The 20,877-nt window shown below is 38.0% G+C and overlaps 1 protein-coding gene across 3 annotated transcripts in view; it reads right to left on the reverse strand.

The window, feature by feature from the left end:
* The window catches only part of pex5la (peroxisomal biogenesis factor 5-like a), a 198,729-nt gene that overhangs the window by 28,062 nt on the left and 149,790 nt on the right, over positions 1-20,877 (reverse strand). For all 3 annotated transcript variants that reach the window (XM_055016548.1, XM_055016544.1, XM_055016539.1), the window contains 3 exons: positions 14,689-14,805; positions 11,393-11,536; positions 7,069-7,139 (listed from right to left, as the gene is read on the reverse strand). In XM_055016548.1, the coding sequence (XP_054872523.1) occupies positions 7,069-7,139; positions 11,393-11,536; positions 14,689-14,805 (332 nt within the window). The remainder of the gene's footprint in view (positions 1-7,068; positions 7,140-11,392; positions 11,537-14,688; positions 14,806-20,877) is intronic.

Genomic DNA, 20,877 nt, shown 5'->3' on the forward strand with positions numbered 1-20,877 from the left:
GAGCAAGCCAAAAGGCGACAGTGGCAAGGAAAACACCCTTTTAACAGGGAAAAAAACCTCGAGCAGAACCCGGCTCTAATGTGGGGGGACCCATCTGCCTGCTGGCCGGGCGGGTTGAGAGGGACAGAAGAGGTAGAAAGGTAGAGATAGAGGGATAGAAGTAGAGGGGTATAGGTAGAGAGGTAGAGATAGAGGGATACAGATAGAGGGGTAGAGATAGAGAGGTGGGGGGGTGGGACACAAGGACCATAAAACACAGCCACACATCTGAAGCATCCAGCATCCAGCTCTGGGACCAGGGACACTCGGAGAAAGGACACAGAAAGAAACAGAGTGAATGTAATGCAATAATGGTATATATAGTAAATACATAGGTAGTTAGAGAAGGGCTCAGTGCATCAAGAGAGGTTCCCCAGCAGCCTAGGCCTATAGCAGCATAACTAGGGGCAAACTAAAGGGACGTCAAGAGGGGAAGTCAGTTGTGCAAATGAAAACACCAGCTCACCCCGTCAGGGTCCCCAGTCAGCCCTAACTATAAGCTTTGTCGAAAAGGAAGGTTTTAAGCCTGGTCTTAAAAATAGAGAGGGTGTCCGCCTCCCGAACCCAAACTGGGAGCTGGTTCCACAGGAGAGGTGCCTGATAACTGAAGGCTCTGCCTCCCATTCTACTTTTAGAGATTCTAGGAACAACAAGTAAGCCTGCAGTCTGAGAGCGAAGAGTTCTGCTAGGATAATATGGTACTATCAGGTCTTTAAGATATGATGGAGATTGGTTGTTAAGAGCTTTATATGTCAGAAGAAGGATTTTGAATTCTATTCTAGATTTAACAGGAAGCCAATGAAGAGAAACCAATATAGGAGAAATATGATCTCTCTTGCTAACTCCCGTCAGTACTCTGGCTGCAGCGTTTTGGATCAGCTGTAGATTTCAGAGAGCTATTGGGACAACCTGATAATAAGGAATTACAGTAGTCAAGCCTAGAAGTAACAAATGCATGGACTAGTTTTTTCTGCATCACTCTGAGACAGGATGTTCCTGATTTTCACAATATTTCTCAGGTGGAAAAAGGAAGTCCTACAGATTTGTTTTATGTGCGAGTTAAAGGACATGTCCTGGTCAAAGATAACGCCGAGGTTCCTCACAGTAGTACTGGAGGCCAATGTAATGTCATCCAGAGTAACTATATGCTTTGAAAGCAATTCTCTAAGATGTTTGGGGCCAAATACAATGACTTCAGTCTTGTCTGAATTTAGTAGTAAGAAATTATAGGTCATCCAGGTCTTTATGTCCTTAAGACAATCTTGCAGTCTAGCTAGCTGATTAGTTTCATTTGGCTTCATAGATAAATACAATTGAGTGTCGTCAGCATAACAATGGAAATTAATACAGTGCTTCCTAATAATGTTGCCTAAGGGAAGCATGTATAGTGTGAACAGTATTGGTCCTAAGACAGAACCCTGAGGAACTCCATGATTAACCCTAGTATGCTCAGAAGAGTCATTGTTGACATGCACAAACTGGAACCTGTCTGATAAGTAGGATTTAAACCAGTCCAGTGCTGTCCCTTTAATGCCAATAGAATGTTCTAGTCGCTGTAATAAAAGTTTGTGGTCGATTGTATCGAATGCTGCACTAAGGTCCAATAAAATAAGTATAGAGACCAGTCCATTATCTGACGCTATGAGAAGGTCATTAGTAACTTTCACCAGAGCTGTTTCTGTGCTATGATGCACTCTGAAGCCTGACTGAAACTCTTCAAACAAGCTATTCCTTTGTAAATGTTCACATAATTGATTTGCAACTGTTCTTTCCAGAATTTTGGAGAGAAATGGGAGGTTGGAAATTGGTCTATAGTTGGCTAAAACATCTGGATCTAGAGTGGGCTTTTTAAGTAAAGGTTTGATTACAGCAACCTTAAAAGCCTGTGGTACATAACCTGTTACTAGAGAGAGATTAATCAGATCTAACATTGAGGAATTAATTAAAGGTAAAGCCTCCTTGAACAGTCTAGTTGGGATAGGATCTAAAAGACATGTTGATGGTTTGGATGTAGAAACTATTGAAATGAGTCCAGAGAGATGTATGGGGGTGAAAAATTCTAAATATCCATCTGGTCTTACAGCCAATTCTAAAGTATCTGTACTCGATGATACATCTGTGACATTTGCAGGAAGGGCCAGATTAATTTTTTCTCTAATCGTAATAATTTTATTTGTAAAGAAGCTCATGAAGTTGTTACTGCTCAAAGCTAAAGGAATACAAGGTTCAACAGAGCTCTGACTCTTTGTCAGCCTGGCTACAGTGCTGAAAAGAAACCTGGGGTTGTTCTTGTTTTCCTCTATTAAAGATGAATAATATGTTGTCCTGGCATTACGAAGAGCTTTTTTATAAATTACTAGACTATTTTTCCAAGCTACATAAACTTCCTCTAAATTAGTGGAATACCACTTCCTTTCCAGCTTTCGGGATGCCTGCTTTAAAGTCCGCAGCTGGGAATTATACCAAGGAGCAGGTCCTCTCTGAGATAGAACTTTCTTTTTTACAGGTGCAACACTATCAAGTGTTGTACGCAGTGAGGCTGCAGCATTATTAACAATATAATCCACTTCTGTGGGGGTAAAATTATAATATTTCCCTTCCATTATATCAGAAAGTGGTGCTGGACTAAATAGAGAGGGTATTATTTCCTTAAATTTAGTCACCGAATTGTGAGACAGACATCTACTGTAATGACATTTATTCTTAACTCCTATACAATCTATTGTTGTAAATTGAAATGTTATCATAAAATGGTCAGAAAGAAGAGGGTTCCGGGGAAATACTGTTAACTGTTTGATTTCTATGCCATAAGTCAGAACGAGGTCAAGGGTATGATTAAAACTATGAGTTGGTTTATTTACATGTTGAGAAAACCCAATTGAGTCTAATATTGAATTAAAAGCAGTCGTAAGGCTGTCACTGTCCACGTCAACATGAATGTTGAAGTCACCCACAATAATGACTTTATCTGAGCTGAGCACTAAATCAGATAAAAAGTCTGAGAATTGAGATAAAAACTCAGAGTAAGGAGCAGGAGGACGATATACAACAACAAATAAAACTGGTTTCTGAGCTTTTAAATCTGGATGAGAGAGACTGAGAGTAAGATTTTCAAATGAACTGTAACTAGGTTTAGGTCTCTGGTTCATTTTTAAGCTAGAGAGGTAAATTGCTGCCACTCCTCCTCCTCTGCCTGTGATTCGAGGAACATGACAGTTAGTATGACTAGTAGGAGTTGATTCATTTAGACTAACATATTCTTCCTGCTGCAACCAGGTTTCAGTCAAACAGAACAAATCAATCTGGTTATCAGTTATCAAATCATTTACTAACAGAGATTTAGACGAGAGAGATCTAATATTTAACAGACCACATTTAATTGTCCTGTTTCTTCGCTCAGTTGAAATAGTGGTATTAATTTTAATTAGATTTTTATGGTTACTATGTCTTTTGTTTATTTTTGATTTGCTTAATTTATTGAATTTTGGTGGTCGGGGGACAGACACAGTCTCAATAAAGCTAACTGAATTACTGGAGGGTGACAGCTGAGAGGAAACTGCAGAGAGGTGTGGAAGACTACAACTCTGCATCCTGGTCTGAACTCTGGGTTGTCATGCTTTAGGAGTTCTAATAAAATCAGCCATATTTCTAGAAATGAGAGCTGCACCAGCCAAAGTGGGATGGATGCCGTCTCTCCTAATCAGACCAGGTTTTCCCCAGAAAGAGCTCCAATTGTCTATAAAGCCAACGTCGTTTGCAGTACACCACGTAGACGACCAGCGGCGAAACGATGCCATACGGCTAAACATGTCATCGCTTGTCAGATCAGGCAGGGGTCCAGAGAAAACTACGGAGTCCGACATGGTTTTGGCAAAGTTACACACCGATGCCACACTAACTTTGGTGACCTCCGATTGGCGTAACCGGGTGTCATTACCGCCGACATGAATAACAATCTTACTGTATTTACGATTATCTTTAGCCAGCAGTTTCAAATTTGCTTCTATGTCGCCCGCTCTGGCTCCTGGGAGGCATTTTACTACGGTCGCTGGTGTCGCTAGCTTCACGTTTCTGACTACGGAGCTGCCAATGATCAGAGTTGGTTTCTCAGCGGGTGTGTCATTGAGTGGGGAAAAACGATTAGAAACGTGAAGCGGTTTGTGGTGTGCCGGGACAGCGGGCTTGAACTTAGGACTACGTTTCCTACGAACTGTCACCCAGCTACCCTGACTTCCCGGCTGCTCGGGAGCTGCTAGGGGACGGCTAGCAGAAGCTACACTAGCAGCTATGCTATTGCGGTCCGCACCGGCTAAGGGAGCCTGGCTAACAGCTAGCGGGGTGTTTTCCATGGTGCGGAGCCGCGCTTCCAATTCAGAGAGCCTCGCCTCCAAAGCTACAAACAGACTGCATTTATTACAGGTATCGTTATCACTAAAGGAGGCAGAGGAGTAACTAAACATGTGACACACTGAGCAGGAAAGAGAAGGAGAGGAAGAGGGAGAAGCCATGCTAACTGCTAAGTGCTAGGCTAGCGGACAGAGATAACAGATTAACTTAGAATTAAGTACTGAGAGGGTGCGTGAAGAAAACGAGTGTATGTTACGATTCAAATATTACCGCTACACACAGATTTAATGAATATCAAATTAGATGGAGTGGATAAGCTACAACAGTCACAGAACACAACACAGCGCTACAACAGGAAGTGACGCAATACGCTCACCGTAACGTCAGACGTCAGCAGATCAGATCAGCCCAAAACAGAGGGAACAGCTCGGAAAACTGCCTTATGTCATGGATTAGGTATGAGAGGGGTATGAGGTGTATGAGGGGATATGAGGGGGTATGAGGGGATATGAGGGGATATGAGGGGGCATGAGAAGGTACGAGGGGGTATGAGGGGGTATGAGGAGGTATGAGAGGGTATGAGGGGATATGAGGGGATATGAGGAGGTATGAGGGGGTATGATGGCATATGAGTGGATGTGAGGGGGTATGAGGGGTATGATGGTGTATGAGGAGGTATGAGGGGTATGATGGGTTATGAGGGGGTATGAGGGGTTATGAGTGGATATGAGGGGATATGAGGGGGTATGAGGAGGTATGATGGCATATGAGGGAATGTAAGGGGGTTTGAGGAGGTATGAGGGGATATGAGGAGGTATGAGGTATATGATAGCGTATGAGGTGTATAATAGCATATGAGGGGGTATGAGGAGGTATGAGGTGTATGATAGCATATGAGGGGGTAGGAGGGGGAATGGGGGGGTATGAGGAGGTATGAGTAGGTACGAGGGGGTATGAGGGGGTATGAGGAGATATGAGGGGATGTGAAGGGGTATGAGGAATAAACCTTGTCTTTGCCATGTAAATACAGCATTTAAAAAAAAAATGAAACACCAAACATGAAGCAAACTACCTGAGGCCTGAATGAGCTGCACCAATCCAAACATCAATTATTAACATTCTTTGTAATCAATTTATTCAGAGTGACAATTAAGCCGTTGTTTCAGTGTTATTTATTTACTGTGCAGCACTCAGAGACTTGAAGGACGCTGCTCTCTCCGGTGTTTTCAGTCACAATTCGTGTCCTCGGCGGTGTTATGAATGGAAGTGGGCCACCTCCCATCGAGGACTCTGTTCAGAACTTGTCTCTGTGCAATCACCGGCTATGTGGGGAGTCTCTATTTTGAGAATAAAAATCGCAGAACCTGTCCTCCCAATCGCTGCTTTGTGAACTTTGATAACAGCCATTTCTTCTTCGCAGGGTTCCCACACATTTTTCCATTTCAGAACTCCACAGTTTTCAGACTACATTTGACTTCTGAATACAAACAGCTGCATGTTTGCGGTCTAAATACATGGTTTTAAATTCCATAAATCCTGACTACTATATATATATCGACTGTGACTCTGAGTGCTGCAGCTCATATAAACCAAATGACACCGAACTCAGATAAGTTCAGAACATTTATATCAAAGCTGCAAAAACATCTCTGCCCAAACAAACCATCTCAGTTTCCCACACAGAGGTGGCTAGAAAAGTATTCGCTTTGGTTGCTTTTGTACATGAAATCATGCTCAATATAATTCAGCTTTTTTGACAAGAATTTGCAAAAAACATAATCGCTTTAATATCAAAGTGAAAACAGATTTTTACAAAATCATGCCAGTTAATTAAAAACATATAAAGTACTAGCAGTAAGGTATGGGGGTATGTGTGGGTATGAGGGGGTATGAGGAGGTATGAGGGAGTATGAGGAGATATAATAGGTATGAGGGGGTATGAGGAAGTATGAGGAGGTATGAAGGGTATGAGGAGGTATGAGGGGTATGATGGGGATATGGGGTATGAGGAGGTATAAGAGGTATGAGGGGTATGAGGGGGTATGTATAAGTATGAGGAGTATGAGGGGGGTGCAAGGGGGTATGAGGCTATATGAGGGGTATGAGGGGATATGATGGGGACATGATTGGGTATGGGTGGGTATGAGGAGGTATGAGGGAGTATGAGGAGGTCTGAGAGGGGTATAAGGAGGCATGAGGGTGGGTAAGGGGGTATGAGGAGGTATGTGGGAGTATGAGGGGGTAGGAGGGGGAATGAAGAGGCATAAGGAGGTATGAAGGGTATGAAGGGGGTATGATGGAAAAATGAGGGGATATAAGGGGACTATCAGGAGGTCTGGGGGTATGAGGGGGTATGAGAGGGGTATGAGGAGGTTATGCACAAGTATGAGGGGGTATGAGGAGGTATGAGGGAATATGAGTGTTGTGAGGGGGTATGAAGAGGTATGAGGGGGTATGAGGAATAACTAAAATGAAATTCTGCATGAAAACCTTGTCTTTGGGATGTAAATACAGCATTTTTTACGTGAAAATGTCTCTGAATCTTGCTGAATATTCTGTCATCAGGCAAATTTCCAGCACCTTTCTTCATCTTTTAACCTTCAGCAACGTCTGACTCATGCTAACATGATGTGAGCGGTTTCCAATCCTAAACGTAAATTGGCTGCAGTTGCTTGTCGTTACCTCTGGAGGGAGACAATCGCCGCCTGCTCGTTCTCGTTTTCGGCCTGTGTGGTTCCCAAAACCTGCCAAGCCTGCAGGGAGACAGAACACAGGTAAACAGTGAACAGCAGGTAAACAGTAAACAACAGATAAACAGTAAACAACAGAAACCTGGAGTCTAGAGGATCCAGGACAAAGCGGCCGGTAGCAGCATTTCAGACAGCTGCAGAGGAGCGTTTAAACATTCACGACTTTAACGAGGTGACACCCAGGTTCAGACAGCTCTGATTAACTCTGACAAAGTGTTTAGTTTGTCCTCAGATACTCTCAGAGTTATTATTCAGCGAAGCTATCGGAGGTGATTTGATGAAACTGCCTTATCTCTCTGGAAGTGAAACGATAGTTTAGGTGAAGACTCCTAATTTAATTAGAGCTGAATGAACTGTTGATCAGTCACCCAGTTTTATCACTAGAGCTATTTTTACTCTGAAAATATTCAGATATATGGAGGAGGTATTAGAGGTATGAGGGCTATCAGGGTGGTATTGGGGGGTATGAGAGGTTTATGAGAGGGTATGAGGTGGATATGAGGGGTTATGAGAGGCTTATGAGGGGGTATCGGGTATTGGGGGTATTAGGGCGTATGAGGGGGCATGAGGCATTTTGAGGGGGATATGAGGGATTATGAGGGGTATGAGGAGGTATAAGGAGGTATAGGGGGTATGAAGTGGTATGAGGGGGTATGACAGGTGGTATGAGGGAATATGAGGGAATATGAGGGGGTATGGCGGTATGAGGTTTATGAGGGGGTAGGAGGGGTTTGAGGGGTAAATTAGGGGTTATGAAGGGGATATGAGGCAGTATGGGGAGTATGAGGGGGTATGAGGGGGTATGAAAGGTAACTTGGAACATTTACTGGTGTAAATGATCATCAGTTGAAACTCTAAACTTAGGGAACGTTCCCACAACATTATCTACAAGATTTCCAAAATTTTTAAAATATTTAAAGAACGTTTTAAGAATATAATATTTCCCTGTAATGTTCAGATAAAATACCAAATAGTTTGAAATGTGACACAAATGATTACTGTGGTCGAAACCTCCTCTGAAATACAATATCTAATTGGTGCTATAGAAATAAAAATGAATTAAAAAAGTGAATATTTTAATAATTGTTTTTTGAAATGATTGCAATTTTGTTTGTTGGTTTTACTTCAATAAACACTGAATGTGTAACGGGCAGATCTGTGTGTGGATGATGACATAACGAATAAAAACCCCAAAAAAGTAAGATTATGAGATCACTCCTCTGTATTATGTGTCTGTAAGGGCACATTTAATAACCTCTCCCGGGGCTAATCTCTGCAGATGCCTTTTTTGTTCGACTTTTTTCGAAACGAGGGGTGAAATTATTTCTGAATGATTCGGAGGTCTTCACAGTGGGGCAATAAGCCACTAAGCGCCCTGCAAGGAATTTTGGAATCGTATTAGTTCCATACACCGCATGATAATCCTCTCCTCGGAATAACTGGCACATTTCTGTATATTCCAGGGGATTCCGAAAGTACTTTGTGCAAAGGCTTTGCTCTTTCAGCTCGCAAAGAGGTCACTTCTTTAGAAACGGAGGGGGAACACACAGGAAACCTGCAGAATGAGCTATTACTCAGCTCGCTGGGCAAATGGAAATTCTCATCAAGGGCCAGTTGAGTATTTTTGCTACAGTAAACAAGTCTTTTAACAAGAAGAAAAAAAGAAAAGGAGCCTGAGGTCAGCGAGGCGTTCTTCCTCTCAGCAGGAAGTGAGGTTGGATTTAGCTTCAGGATCGTCAAATTCATTATAATTCGAGGGCCACATTCAGCCCAATTTGATCTCAAGTGGACTGGACCGGGACCATCAGAGCATAATAACTTATAAATAACCACAATTCCAAATGGTTCCCTTTGTTTAAATGTGAAAAAGTACAATTCTGAAAATCTTTTTGACAAAACATCATGAACAACCTGAAATTTCTTAAGAAAAATAAGGGCAATTTCAACAATATTATGCCTCAGTTTATCATTCACACATTCCAGATCGGAGTGTATTTGGACCTGCACAATGTAGTATTGTACTTTATGATCAAAACAACTGGTCAAGAACTAGAAATTATTTTAAATTTACCTGCATGAAACTGTAGAATTGTAGACATACTGCATTTGGGTTTTGCAGTAAATTCAGTAGTTGACCAATTACTACCTCAAATTATTACTATCGAGGGACCTTTTTTAGATAGAAATACAAATCAAATGTATTTGCATATTGCTTTTTTTTTCATCTGTAAGTGCTTTACGTAATGCAGTAATGCTTGTATCTATTCTCAGATGTACGTCGCTTTGGATAAAAGCGTCTGCTGAATGAAAATGTAGAACTGACGAAGGTTAAGTTGTCCTCCTGCCTTGTAAATGTGTAAAATCTATACATAAGAAATACATAAAAGTTATCTCAGTGCATCAACAACAAACCAAACTGACTGACATTATTGTATATTCAAAGAAATTTATTCTTAAGGAAGTGTCTGAAGCAGCATTTTGAAAATGAATGAATGAGTTATGGTATTATGTTATTTGTAATGTTTTTTTATTTTTCACTTGCAAATGGGACTCGAGATGGAAATCAGCCATATGACTATAATCTTTTGTATTTCGTGTAAATGTTCATTAATACGGACTGTCCCATTTTAAAAATGAATAAAAGAAAACCCGTAACCTTAATGTCAGGGTCACTTTAGGAAGCCATCAAATTTCAAGATGGAAAAAAAAAGGCAATTCAGAGGTTTTTCTCTGCTATTCCACATAGTGGCTGGGTCATTTCTGACCCTAAGACAACACAAGGGCTAAATAATCTCTCAACCTTTACAAGTTGTTTTGATCATGAAGTAAAAAGCTACATCATTCAGTTTCATTTTACATTAAGCCAGTTTACTCGCTGTTTAATTTGCTGCTGAAACTTGGCATCTTTATTTACACTTTGCAAAGTCATTCTTGTATGTTTAACACCCCTGGTTTAGCTTCAAGTTTGTGCTGGAAACTCATCCAGGCTATAAGTCTGTGTAGATTCTCTGTCATCCAGGTCGTGGTAATTGTGGGAGCTTCAGTAGAAAACAACTGGACTTCTCTGGTAGGTTCTTGAAGAAGATTTCTATTGAAACTCCTACGATCATCTGGGATGGTTGACCGGTACAAGACTCTCCTTTCTTTAAAGTGCATCATAAAATCTGCAGATATGAGTGGTTTTAAAAGGACTAAACTAGATGAAAAGTGGTCTACAAGTGTTCAGGCAAGAATGATCATGAACTTTAAATTTATCACTTGTTTTTTTCTAATTTTTTACAATTTTCCTGTGCAAAGTTGATGCCCAGCAAGAATTTTATCAAAATAGCTTGACATTTTGATTGATTAATTGGTGTTTTCTGCACAACGTTGGTCAATACTGTAGATATCAACTGGACTTCTACACTCACATTCTACGTGTTCATCATGCATAGTTGTAAGTATAAATTCTCTGTAATACTTTCAACTTTATATAAACACGAACAGCTTATGTTTTCTGGAGCTTCCTGTTTTTTTAATATCTTGTTTTTCACTCTTGTTTGTTTCAAATTTTTACAGTTGTCCTGTCCAAAGTCGATGGATGCCCAGTAAGAACTTCAGGGACATCGTTTGACATTTTCATTGATTGTGTTTTTTTACACAAAGTTGGTCAATACTGTAGAAATCAACTGAACTTCTACGTTGACTGATTGTCTTCTTGAAGAGGAACCTACCAGAGAAGTCCAGTTGATTTCTACTGAAGCTCCTATGATCATCTGGGTTGGTTGACTGGTACAAGACTCTTCTTCAAAGTGTATCATAAAATAAAAGTATAAATTCTCTGTACGACTTTCAATGTCACAAAAACATGAGCAGCTTCTGTTTTCTGGATTTTCCTGTTTTGTTAACCCTTTGATGCACAAAATGGGTCAAAAGTGACCCAAATCCAATGGCAAATGGGTATCTCCTGACCCACATTGCGCATCAGAGGGTTAATATCTTGTTATTTTCAAATGTTTTCAATTTTCCTGTGCGAAGTCAATGCCCAGCAAGAACTTAAGGGAAATAGTTTGACATTTTGATTGATTAATTGGTGTTTTTTGCTCAAAGCTGGTCAATACCAAGAAATCTACTATTTCCCCTGAAGCTCCTACGATCATCCGGGCTGGTTGACCGGTACAACCTTCTTCCTCTTCAAAGGGGCATCATAAAATCTGCAAATACGACTGGTTCTAAAAGGGCTAAACTGGATGTGTGCGTGTAGAAAATGGATTCACCTCTGAATCATGAGGGTCCTGCAGAACAGCTGCTTCCAGCAAAAGAACGGCGTTTGGCAGGTCTCCCTCTCGAGATTTCTTTAGTCCCTCTTCAAACGCATTGGGCAAGTCCTTGTAGGGATTATCTGTGTGGAAGTAGTAACCCTGTCAGCGAAAAATAACAAAAAGAGGAACAGTGGCGATGTCAGTGGCGATGTCAGTGTGTCTCTTCCTCCATAATCAGATGCAAACAAGGCCGAGCGTCCTGAGCAGTTGTATGTTTAAGCAAAGCTCCAGCAGCAGGAATCGATCTTCTCTGCTACACATCAAACCTGGCCTCGGCTCCCCAGGGTTCATCTGTTCTCTTTAAATGTTAAACTTTGCATTTTCAGGCCATGATTACCCCGGTGTGTTGCACGCTTCTGAGCCAGATGACTTTGAAATGGCTCTTTTTCTTTTAGCTCTGCACCAGGATCAATCAGAAAGCCCCGAATCCTGATCTCAGATGTGATTTACTTCTAAAACAAGGTGAAGTTTAATGCTTCAGTCTTATGATCTTGTCCTCTGAAACTTACATAAACTAATTTCTAAATAGAAAGTTTAGTCTGACCCACGTCTTATTCCAAAGTGGTCCACAAGTATTAATACAGTAATGATCATGAAGTAAAATGTGATAATTTAAACCCTGTACAAGACAGTTTGGTACATTTCAGGCTCTGAAAAACAAACAAAACATAATATTTTTAGGTATAAATTTTCTGTAATACTTTCACGTCACACAAGCATGAGCAGCTTCTGTTTACTGGAGCTTCCTGTGTTGTTAAAATCTTGTTTTTCATTCTTGTTTTTGTCAACTTTGCAATTTTCCTGTGCAAAGTCTACGGCCAGCAACAATTTTAGGGAAATAGTTTGACATTTTGATTCAGTAATTAGTGTTTTTACACACAGTTAGACAAAAAGATTAATAAATTATTTATAAATAAATAAATAAATAAATAAAGATTTAGAAAAATTAGCTTTTTATCAAATTTAGCGAATATCTCCTCACAGTCTTTTAGCTCTCTGTTCTGTTTGTGTATTAAAGAAACATTCAGCTTAGATTCTAGTTTGCTAAGATCCATTTTGCATGAAAGAGAAGTTAACTGAAGCATCAAACGTCCTGTTTTTATGTGAATGAACAGAATTTGATGAAGAAAATCTGAATCAGCTGATTCTGAGGGGTCAGGTTGGAGATGTCTTTCAGATTTGTTTGGTTTTACATAGTATGAACCACAAATATGCTTTTAAGTTTGGTCCTGATTTCTGGCACAGTCAGTTTTACTCTGCTAGCGCTGAACCTAACAGAACACAGAATAGAAAATTGATCATTCTATTTGTATTCATCACCGAGAATATTCAGTCAGTAACATGAATTCCACTTCAGTTCGGCTAAAAATTGAAGTTATTTCCAATTTTCTACCTGCATTCTCCTCTTGCATCATTTGGAGTAACATAATCTTTTTCCCATAATACATTTTTATACTCTTCATAGCTCAACATTATAAGAACCAGGTCCCTCTAATTGAAGTTTATTCAGTTGTTCTGTTTTGCTTGAAAGGAAACTTAGTTGAGGTGTCAAACGCCCTGTATTATGGGAGCAAACAGAGTCCGATGAAGAAAACCTGGTTAAACTATTTTATCACCACTGTGATCCTTGCTATCTCTGACTATCTAGGCTTAGTCGAACCGGCTAACTCAAAGAAAGCCTGGATATGCTGAACTTGGCTTGTAATAACTAATTTCATTAAAATTATGTTTTTTAATTATCATATTATTAACATAGATTAATTTATGTAAATTTAAAATAAACATGTTAAAAAAATAATTACATTAAAAATGTAATTTAAAAAGGGGGGCTGCACAGTGGCGTAGTGGTTAGCACTTTCGCCTTGCAGCGAGAAGATCCCTGGTTCGCGTCCCGGCTTTCCCGGGATCTTTCTGCATGGAGTTTGCATGTTCTCCCTGTGCATGCGTGGGTTTTCTCCGGGTACTCCGGCTTCCTCCCACAGTCCAAAAATATGCTGAGGTTAATTGATTACTCTAAATTGCCCGTAGGTGTGAATGTGTGAGTGATTGTTTGTCTATATATGTAGCCCTGCGACAGACTGGCGACCTGTCCAGGGTGTCCCCTGCCTTCGCCCGAGTCAGCTGGGATAGGCTCCAGCCCCCCCCGCGACCCTAGTGAGGAATAAGCGGTGTATAGATAATGGATGGATGGATGTAATTTAAAAAATTAAATATTATTTACATATAATTTACAATTATATTATGCAAATTATTATATTAAAGTATTTTTAAAATAAATTATTATGTTAGTAATATACATTAATTAATGTAAATTTGAAAGAAAAATAAATTAAAATTACATTTTAATTTTAATCAAAAATTGTTCTTAAATATATTTAATGCTGTATCAAATATAATTTTAAACAGATTTTAAAATAAAATAGCATATTATTAATACAGAATGATTAATTTAAATTTAACTTAAAAAAATAAAAAGATATTTAAATTACATTTAAATTTTTATTAAAATTATTATTAAATATATTTCATATTATATAATTTCTTATAATTTAAAAATATTTTCAAAAATACATTTTATTATTAATATAGATAAATTAATGTAAATTTAAATGAAACATTTTAAGAAATAAATTAAAATTAAATTAAAAACAATTTAACAAATTTAAATATGCTTAACATTATCGAAATTGTGATAACTTAAAAATATTTTCAAAATAAATTATATTATTCACACATAAATTAATGTAAATTTAAAATAAAAATTATTAAATTGTAATTTTAATTAAATATTGTTGTTAAATATATTTAATGTTACATTAATTATTAGAATTTGAAAATAATTTTTCAGTACTTGGACATTTATTTTGCCTCATCTTTGGAGTCATGCAACAGTGATTTTTCACATCTGTAAACTTCAGTGCATTACATGAAAGTTTTCCCACAGATGATATTTTTAAAATTCTCTTGTGAAAACTTACCGTGGATAAATCCGACACCCAATTAAAGCGGCAGACAGTAAATGTGATGTACTGTATAGTAAATTATGACTGATTTTAGACATTTGGACACCGTTTGATAAAGAAAATGAGAAATAACATGTTAGTAAAGTTTATAGATGCTTTGAGACTTAAGCATGTATCAAATCTTAAAGTAATAATACATTACACAGTAGAACTATAGGCATGCATTCACTGGGCGTCTGAAGATCAGGACAGATTCACGCTTCAATGTAACATTTTAATGACATTGACCTTCTCGTGTGGAGAAACCGAGGAGGGAATCTGCGCCTGTTCGTTCTCTGTCAGCCAGTTTCTTCGAGCCAGTTCTTCCCATTCGGCCTGCATCTTGTCCCAGAACTCAGTGTCTGACTGCAGAGGGGAGGATGGATGGATGGATGGATGGATGGATGGATGGATGGAGGGGGAAAGAAGGAGATGAGTGATTAGTGTGCAGCAGAACAACAGCTCTTGTAATTTCCATCATCCTACTGTTGGAAATGTCACGCCTGTCCGGCTGTAAAGCTCCCGATGACTCATCCATTTTGCATGTTGAGGCTGAGTTTAAAGGAACAAAACACAGAAACCTGTTCTCACTATCAAACTGACTGGCAGGTCTTTGAAAAGTGTCAATTAAGACGAAACAGCAGCTGAATCTGAAATATTACATAGTTTAACGGAGTCCAAACGGCAAGAAAAACCATCATATCTCAATCAGCAATGCATCAAAACCTGCAGATTATTAATATTCTGCATATTTACAAGACTCTGCATAGAAGAATCTGTGCAATGTTTTTCTATGTGCTAATCATTCACCAATGATCGCCAGTCTGTGCATTATAAGCATTTACTAACATACATATTTCTTGCTAATAAATGTCAAATTAAATTAATATTTTTGTGACAAATTAAACTGTAATTTTAAATATAATTAAAAAAATAAATATATACATTTTTAGAATTTTAAAATTATTTTTAAAATAAATTATAGGAATATGAATATAGATTAATTAATGTAAATTTAAAATAAAAATACATTAAAATTCAATTAAAATTTTATTCAAAAATTTTATTCAAAAACTATTATAATTTTTAAAATATGTTTGAAATAAACTACTATATTATTAATATCGAATAATTAATGTACATTTAAATTAAATATTTTAAAATTTTAATTTAAAAATTTTAAATACTTAATTTTATATAAATTATTATAATTTGAAAAACATTTCTAAATAAATTATATTATTAATACAGATTAATTAATGTAAATTTAAAATAACAAATTTTTAAATTTTTTGAATAAAAATTTAAATAAATTAAAATTCAATTTTAATTTAAATCAAACTTTGTTATTATATATATTTAATGTTATATAAATTATTTCAATTTAAAAATATTTTAAATACATTACGATATTTTTAATATAGAATAATTAGTGTAAATTTAAATCAAGCATTTAAAAAATAAATTAAAGAAAATTTAATTAAAAATAAAAAAAATAAATATGCTTAATTTTATACAAATGATTATAATTTTAAACATATTTCTAAATAAATTATTATATTATTAATACAGATTAATTCATGGAAATTTAAAATGAAAACAAATTAAGTAAGTGTAAGTATCTACTTGCATGCATATTTCTTCTTTTCAAAAAATTATTTACTTATGTTTTGTTATGTTATGTTATCTTATCTCATCTTTAAAGTCTATCTGGCGAACACGGCTAAATATAATCAGTTAAAAAAAAAAAAAACACCCATAAAAATGCTCATACTTTCCTAATTGTGAAAAAATGTCACTGGAGAATCTCCGTTAGTTTGACATTTGAACTGTTACTTGCTGGCATTTCAATTAGCTGACCGAGGCCTTGAAGGTTATCTTGGTTTAATATGCCAATTCACTTCGTGGAAAATAGCTCCTCATGTCCTGTCTGACGCCAAACCACAGCCTGTGGAACGACTCTGTTAAATGGAAGCTCATATTAGTCATTTAATTAGTTTTAACGACCAGCGAGGTTTGATTTTTTTGAGTCCAGTTTTGCAGCAGCGCTCTGATGTGAAGCTTTAGGGTAACAGGGGTTATACAAACATCTGAAATAAACTGGTTTTAGTAGGAATAAACAGATCATTTGCATGTAAAAATAACATGCAGGAGTCAAGAGGAGCTAAAAAAGAACACAGGATACAGTGAATTTGCACATAAAATGATTTCCATAAATGATTGTTCACTTCAGTAATCACCAGACTGAGCCTGAACAAGCAGCTCACTGTTCTAATCACGACTGGACGATGAGTCTGCCTCGTTTCAGAACTTAAGAACGTCAAAGAAATTGTTCATTTAAGCTTTGCTTGAAACGTGGACTTGGATTAGCTCTAAGAGAAGCCGCTGTGTGTGTTTGTGTGTGTGTGTGTGTGTGTGTGTGTGTGTGTGTGTGTGTGTGTGTCACTGCACAAACAATCAGGTTTAATGCAGAGAAGAAGCAACTCGAGGAAATAAATTCACGAGTCAGACGTCGTTTGTTCTGTTGAATTTGTTCTTTGTGAGGATACAGGTTCATTTTTAAAATGGAAGACCTTAAATTTAATTTAGACAGACGGTTGAACTGTTGCTATGTAGAAAAAGTACAATAAAAGTTGGCTAAAATTTAAGCTAGAGGTCGAACTAAATGTTTTCTTTTTTTTTCCAGGAGACCGATAATCAATATTTGGATCTTAAAAAAAAAAAAAAAAATGTTGTTGAAATGCCTGTTTGTTTCTGTTTAACATATGTTTAATATTACATATATATATACACACACACACACACACACACACACACACACACACACACACACAGAGGAGAGAGAGAGATGGTGCAAAGGTGTCATCCAAAGGAAGTCTCTGGGAACCCATCCATCCATCCATCCATCCATTATCTATACACCGCTTAATCCTCACTAGGGTCATGGGGGGGCTGGAGTCTATCCCAGCTGACTCGGGCGAAGGCAGGGGACACCCTAGACAGGTCACCAGTCTGTCACAGGGCTACATACAGAGACAAACAATCACTCTCACATTCACACCTACGGGCAATTTAGAATGATCAATTAACCTCAGCATATTTTTGGACTGTGGGAGGAAGCCGGAGTACCTGGAGAAAACCCACGCGTGCACAGGGAGAACATGCAAACTCCATGCAGAAAGATCCCGGGAAAGCCGGGATGCGAACCAGGGATCTTCTCGCTGCAAGGCGAAAGTGCTAACCACTACGCCACTGTGCAGCTGGTCTCTGGGAACAGCTAGAAAATATTTGGAATTCAATAACAAAAGTCAGAACGTCCATAAACAGAAAGCAATGCAGCAAGAATGCATCGGTAATCAGGGCCAATAGAGGTCATATTAAAATATTAAGATTTCTGGTTTCTGTCTGTCTGTGTGTGTAGGTGGGTGGGTGGGAGGTAGGGAGGGAGGTAGGGAGGGAGGTAGGGAGGTAGGGAGGGAGGTAGGGAGGGAGGTAAGTAGGTCCTACTGGTTGCACATCACAAGTAAATTAATTGAAAATTAGTGCTCACACTCGATTTAAAACATGCATGTTAACATCTAAGGCTGTGAATCTGTACACATTTTAAATCATGTGTGAGCACTGACGACACCAGGAGTTGATTTCTGCTCATTTACTCTAAACATTTCACAGTAAAGCAGCTAAATAACGCAGTTTTCTGTACACTTAAATTCTTACTGAACCCCACAACTTTAGATGCCAATGTACACGTTTTAAATTGAGTGTGAGCACTCGAGTTAAAACTTGTACGTTAACATCTAAAGCTGTGAATCTGTGTAGGATCCCAACATGAGTAGAGACAAACCAAGTCTTGAGCTGTTGTGTATTTCTTTAAAGTATTCTGGCACTCGCTGCTTTAAGAGCTGGATGCGATTTATCGAGGGCTGAAGCCTGAAGTCTCGGCTGCACATCTGCTCGACACGTTGCATGCATCGTCTTTGTGTTTCTGCATCGTGGAGAAAACTGATCTGGCTGATTCCGTGATCGTCTTGCGTGATGCCAAACAGAGCAGAACATCCTCCTGTGACTTCCTGCAGCCCTCAAACTCATCGGCACACGACAGGATTGTGTACAGGAAGTGTGTGTGCAGCGACTCTGCTGTAAGGATGTGTGTGTTGGAGTCAAAGGTCCACAGGAGACGAGCTTTTTGATCGACACCAAGGCTGCCCTGTGGCCCCTGATGCCGGTAATTGAAGGCTGTCGACTCTCAGGCAAATTGCCTGAAGGTGAAGCTCCACAGCATCAGAGGGAGGCAGGATTCAGAGCAGAGACTTGGATTCAGAGCAGCTGTTTACATTCGGAGTGAAGCCACGTTAGAAGCTGACATTCATATACGATCAGTTTGCATTTTTATGCTCTTCACAGCTCTACATTATAGTAACCAGGTCCTCTAATTGAAGTTTATTTGGTAGACCACAAGAGAAGTTAATTGAAGCATAAAACGTCCTGTTTTATTTCCTGTTTTACTGTGATCCCTGTTGTCTCTGACTGTCGAGGTTTAGTCGAGCAGGCTAACTCAAAGAAAGCCTGGATATGTTAAACTTCCTAACACATTTTTGGGTTATTTTAGCATCCTTTCATGTCATTTTGTGTAATTTTTGTTATATTAGAATCGTTTTGCATCATTTGTGTCTTTTTGTGTTATGTTCGCATCATTTTGTGTCATTTTTGTGTTATTTTACCATCCTTTTGTGTCATTTTTGTTATTTTAGCATCCTTTTGCATCATTTGTGTTATTTTTGTGTTATTTTAGCATCCTTCTGTGACATTTTTGTGTCTTTCTGTCATTATTGTGTGATTTTAGCATACTTTCGCATCATTTTGTGTCATACATTTTTGTGTAATTTTTTGTTATTTTACCATCTTTTTGTGTCCTTTTTGTCTTATTTTAGCATCCTTTCACATCATTTTGTGTCTTTTTTGTGTTATTTGAGCATTCTTTTGCATCATTTCTGTCTTTTTATGCTATTATAGCATCCTTTCATGTCATTTTGTGTCATTTTTGTATCATTTCACCATCCTATTGTGTAATCTTTGTGTTATTTTAGCCTCCTTTTGCATTATTTGTCTTTTTGTGTTATTTTAGCATCCTTTTGTGTCATTGTTGTCTTAGCATCCTTTTGTGTAATTTGTGTGTGATTTTAGCATCCTTTTATGTCTTTTAGTCATTTTTGTCTTATTTTAGCATCCTTTTGTGTCATTTTGTGTCTTCTTGTGTTATTTTAGGATCCTTTTCTGTCATTTTAGCATCCTTTAGCATCATTTTTGCTACTGAAAAAGTAAAAGTACAAATTTATTATTATTAAAATACACCTAAAATATCTTATTGTACTGCATTATTTTTGCATCTTTGCATCACAGTTACCGATTCAACTTTCTCTGCATCACTGATAGCTTCAATGTGTTTAGCTAAAATTCTATCACAAAACCCAACTGTTAGCCCTGCAGCTAACTCACTGTGCAGTTAATCATTTCTGCATCTTCATGCTAACGTGAGCAGCTACAACCTCTTTACATAACACCACCTCAGCGTCACTCATTATTCCTCTCCGGTGTTTGCACTGCGACCCAGTTCATCATCTCATTACTGGCGTCTCACACACGGTTAATTGTTTGCTCTGTGGAAGTCGCTGCTAATCGAGATGACAACAAACTGCAGAATTAAGATACAGACGCAATTTCAATTGGCGAGAAATCCATATTTCTTTGTGGCATCGTGAAGGACGTTTCTAATGGCGGTTTAATTATGAGCAACAAAGCAAAGATACGATGAGGTAATTTATAAACTGTGTATTCTATTTCCAGCAGCTCTGATGAAGTGTTACGTGAAAAAGAGAGAAAAACCTCCACCGCTGAACCGAGAGGTGAGAATTCATTAGTTACTTCATGAATACATTAGAGCCCAACGCACCCACGGCTTCTGGAAAAGGTGTATTCATACTCGGCTGCAAGATTCCAATTCATGCAGCGACAATAAATTTACTCTGCCGCGAAAGTAATTTGTAGGAGCTGACAATCTTTTAGCCGAGTCAGCTAAAACACCGAAACCAACGCGCCCAAAAGAGAAAGGTGCAATTAATTTCCCTCAGACCTTATTTTTACAGGGAGACTTAATGTGGCGCGACTGGGAAAACAAAATCAGATTAAATGATCAGAGGTAGTTTATTTTTTTCTGCTGTTTGTTTTTCTGCAAACACTGTAGCACAAATGAAGAATTATTGATTATCACTGACACACACAGGAACTGTCCAGAGCAGAATTTAGTTTTGTTCAATTAAAAATAATTAGAATAATTATAATTTTAAAATCTTCCCAGATTATCAAAGTCTTGAATTTTTGGAAACTTTTACAAGTCTGATCCACTTTTGTATCTTTTTCTGTCATTTTTGTGTTATTTTA

The sequence above is a fragment of the Amphiprion ocellaris genome, chromosome 2, assembly GCF_022539595.1.
Source record: "Amphiprion ocellaris isolate individual 3 ecotype Okinawa chromosome 2, ASM2253959v1, whole genome shotgun sequence".
NCBI classification, from domain to species: Eukaryota; Metazoa; Chordata; class Actinopteri; family Pomacentridae; genus Amphiprion; species Amphiprion ocellaris.